This window comes from Corvus brachyrhynchos, unplaced genomic scaffold, assembly GCF_000691975.1.
Source record: "Corvus brachyrhynchos isolate BGI_N302 unplaced genomic scaffold, ASM69197v1 scaffold709, whole genome shotgun sequence".
Lineage (NCBI taxonomy): Eukaryota > Metazoa > Chordata > Aves > Passeriformes > Corvidae > Corvus > Corvus brachyrhynchos.
In genome coordinates this window covers 4,362-8,290 of record NW_008240056.1, presented here as the reverse complement: position 1 = coordinate 8,290, position 3,929 = coordinate 4,362, and the positions used below count along the sequence as shown (strand labels likewise).

The window sequence follows — 3,929 nt, the reverse complement described above, 5'->3', positions numbered from 1 at the left end:
GCCCGGCCCCGTGCCCCCACCCCCGACGTGTTCTGGGCCAGCCTGCTCCGTGTCCAGCTCTGCGTCCAGGAGCTCCAGGGGGCCATCGAGGGGCAGCCGGACACCGGGGACCTCCCCCAGCCCGGGGGTCCGGAGCCCCTGGATGGGGCTGGGAGAGTCTCCCAAGAGATCCAAGGCCATGGGTCTGGGCTTGAGGACATCTTCCAGGTGTCCGTGGGTGAGGACATCCCAGCCAAATCCATGGCCAAGGATGAGAACATCCCACCCAAATCCATGGCCAAGGATGAGGACATCCCACCCAAATCCATGGCCAAGGATGAGAACATCCCAGCCAAATCCATGGCCAAGGATGAGAACATCCCACCCAAATCCATGGCCAAGGATGAGAACATCCCACCCAAATCCATGGCCAAGGATGAGAACATCCCAGCCAAATCCGTGGCCAAGGATGAGGACATCTTCCAGGAGCACCAAAGCCATGGATCCCCATTTGAGGACATCTTCCATGTGTCCATGGATGAGGACATCCCACCCAAATCCATGGCCAAGGATGAGAACATCTTCCACCAGCATCAAAACCTTGGATCCACCCACGAGAGCATCTTCCAGGTGTCTACAGATGGGTCCATCCCACCCAAATCCATGGCCATGGATGAGGACATCCCACCCATGTCCATGGCCAAGGATGAGAGCATCTTCCAGCAGCACCAAAACCTTGGATCCACCCACGAGAGCATCTTCCAGGTGTCCACAGATGGGTCCATCCCACCCCTGTCCATGGCCATGGGTGGGAGCATCTTCCAGGAGCACCAAAGCCACGGATCCACATTTGAGGACATTCTCCAGGATGTCCAGGACATCCCACCCAGTTTCGTGCCCAAGGATGAGGACATCCCACCCTTGTCCGTGACCATGGATGAGAACGTCTTCCAGAAGCACCAAAACCATGGATCCACATTTGAGGACATCTTTCAGGTGTCCACAGATGGGTCCATCCCACCCCTGTCCATGGTCATGGATGAGAACATCCTCCAGGAGCACCAGTTCCATGGATCCACATTTGAGGACGTTCTCCAGGATGTCCAGGACATCCCACCCAATTCCATGCCCAAGGATGAGGACATCCCACCCAAACCCATGCCCAAGGATGAGAACATCTTCCAGGAGCACCAGTTCCATGGATCCACATTTGAGGACATCTTTCAGGTGTCCACAGATGGGTCCATCCCACCCCTGTCCATGGTCATGGATGAGAACATCCTCCAGGAGCACCAGTTCCATGGATCCACCCATGAGAGTATCTTCCAGGTGTCCATGGGTGGGGACATCCCCCCCAATTCCGTGCCCAAGGATGAGGACATCCCACCCCAGTCCATGCCCGTGGATGAGAGCATCTTCCAGGTGTCCACGGATGGTTCCACCTCACCCAATTCCATGGATAAGGACATCCCACCCAAGCCCAAGCCCACAGACGGGAGCATCTTCCAGCAGCACCAATTCCATGGATCCACCTACGAGAGCATCTTCCAAGTGTCCACGGATGGCTCCATCCCACCCAAATCCATGGCTGTGAATGAGGACATCCCACCCAAATCCATGGCCATGGATGGGAGCATCTTCCAGGAGCTCCAAAGCCACGGATCCACATTTGAGAACATTCTCCACGTGTCCATGGATGAACCCATCCCACCCAATCCCATGGCCGTGGATGAGGACATCCCACCCCAGGCCGTTCTCGTGGACGGGAGCGCCTTCCCCGAGGACCAACGCTTTGGGTTCCTCTTTGGGAGCATCTTCCAGATGTCCATGGGTGGGGACACCTCCCACGGCCAGGTGACAATGGACGGGACCACCTCACCCAGGACCGAGCTGTCCGAGCGCTGGGAGCGCGTGCTGAGGGACAGGAGCTTCCCGCCCGCTGTCGTCACCATGGGTGGGGACATCCCCCACGTGTCCGTGCCTTCGGACATCACATCATGGACCGTGACTATGGGTGGGGACATCTCCTGCACATCCATGGCTTCGGACACCTCATCCCGGACCATGGCCATGGATGGCACCAGCTTGGCCAAGACCATGACCATAGGTGGGACCATCTCATCCCAATCCGTGACCATGGATGGTCCCGTCTCACCCAACTCCATGACTGTGGATGAGAGTGGCTTGTCCAAGACTGTGACCATGGGTGGGACCATCTCACCCAAACCCATGACCATGGATGGGTCCATCTCTCCGGAGCCCCTTTCCATGGATTCGAGGAGCTCATCCAAGACCATGACCATGGGTGGAACCATCTCACCCAAGTCCATGACCATGGGTGGGACCATCTCACCCAAACCCATGGCCACGGATGGGACCCTTTCTCTGGAGCCCCTTCCCATGGATTCGAGGAGCTCATCCCAACCCATGGCCACGGATGGATCCATCTCTCTGGAGCCCCTTCCCATGGATTCGAGGAGCTCATCCAAGACCATGACCATGGGTGGGACCGTCTCATCCCAACCCATGGCCACTGATGGGTCCATCTCTCTGGAGCCCCTTCCCATGGATTCAAGGAGCTCACCCAAGTCCATGACCATGGATGTCACCAATTTGTCCAAGACTGCGACCACGGATGGTCCCATCTCACCTAAATCCATGACCACGGATGGCACCATTTCTCCAGAACATGTGCCCGCCGGTTTGACCAACTCCTGCCAGCCCATGGCCATGGATGGTCCCATCTCACCCAAGTCCATCACCCCGGATGAAACAATTCCTCTGGAGGATGTTCCCATGGATTCAAGGATCTCATCCACGCCCACGCCCATGGATGGGACCACCTTGTCCAAACCCATGGCCATGGATGGATCCATCTCTCCAGAGCCCCTGCCCACGGGTTCAACCATCTCCCCCAAGTCCGTGACCATGGATGGTCCCATCTCACCCAGACCCCTGACCCCAGATGGGTCCATCTCTCTGGAGGACGTTCCCATGCGTTCAAGGATCTCATCTGAGCCCATGACCACGGATGGGACCACCTTGTCCAACCCCGTGGCCATGGATGGGACCCTTCCTCTGGAGCACCTGCTCATGGATTTGACCATCTCATCCCAGACCATGGCCCCGGATGGGACCACCTCGTCCAAGACCGTGACCGTGGGTGGAACCCTCTCCCCCAGACCCATGACCATGGATGGGTCCACCTCTCCACAGGACGTTCCCACGGATTCAAGGACCTCCTCCAAGCCCATGACCATGGATGGGACCACCTTGTCCAACCTCATGACCCCGGATGGTCCCATCTCCCCCAGACCCATCTCCCCAGACGGTCCCATCTCCCCCAGACCCATGACCATGGACGATCCCATCTCCCCCAGACCCATGACCACGGATGGTCCCATCTCCCCCAGACCCATGACCACGGACGATCCCATCTCCCCCAGACCCATGACCACAGATGGTCCCATCTCCCCCAGACCCATGACCACGGCTGGTCCCACCTCATCCCAGACCACGACCACGGACGGTCCCATCTGTTTTTCGCCCAGCCCATGACCACGGACGGTCGCATCTGCCCCAGCCCCATCTCCCCAGATGGTCCCATCTCCCCCAGACCCACGACCATGGGTGGGACCCTTTCTCTGGAGCACCTGCCCATGGATGGTCCCACCTCATCCCAGACCATGACCACGGACGGTCCCATCTCCCCCAGACCCATCTCCCCAGATGGTCCCATCTCCCCCAGACCCCGAGCCCCCAAACACAGCCAGGAGGAACAGGAAGGTGACCACGACCTCGACCACGCTGACACCGACGACACCGACGACCCCGGCGGCTCCTCCCGGGAGGACGAGGAGGACCTGGACGAGGAGGACCTGGAGGAGGACCTGGACGAGGAGGACCTGGAGGAGGACCTGGACGAGGAGGACCTGGAGGAGCCCCATTTC

The 3,929-nt window shown here is 59.0% G+C and overlaps 1 protein-coding gene across 1 annotated transcript in view; it reads left to right on the top strand.

Moving 5' to 3' along the window:
* Positions 1–6: 6 nt before the first annotated feature.
* Positions 7–3,929, top strand: part of LOC108449196 (mucin-17-like) — a gene marked incomplete at its 3' end in the record, with an annotated part of 8,152 nt that continues 4,229 nt past the window's right edge. The window contains exons 1-2 of the mRNA XM_017744724.1: positions 7–3,299; positions 3,602–3,919. Coding sequence (XP_017600213.1) covers positions 241–3,299; positions 3,602–3,919 — 3,377 coding nt within the window. The remainder of the gene's footprint in view (positions 3,300–3,601; positions 3,920–3,929) is intronic.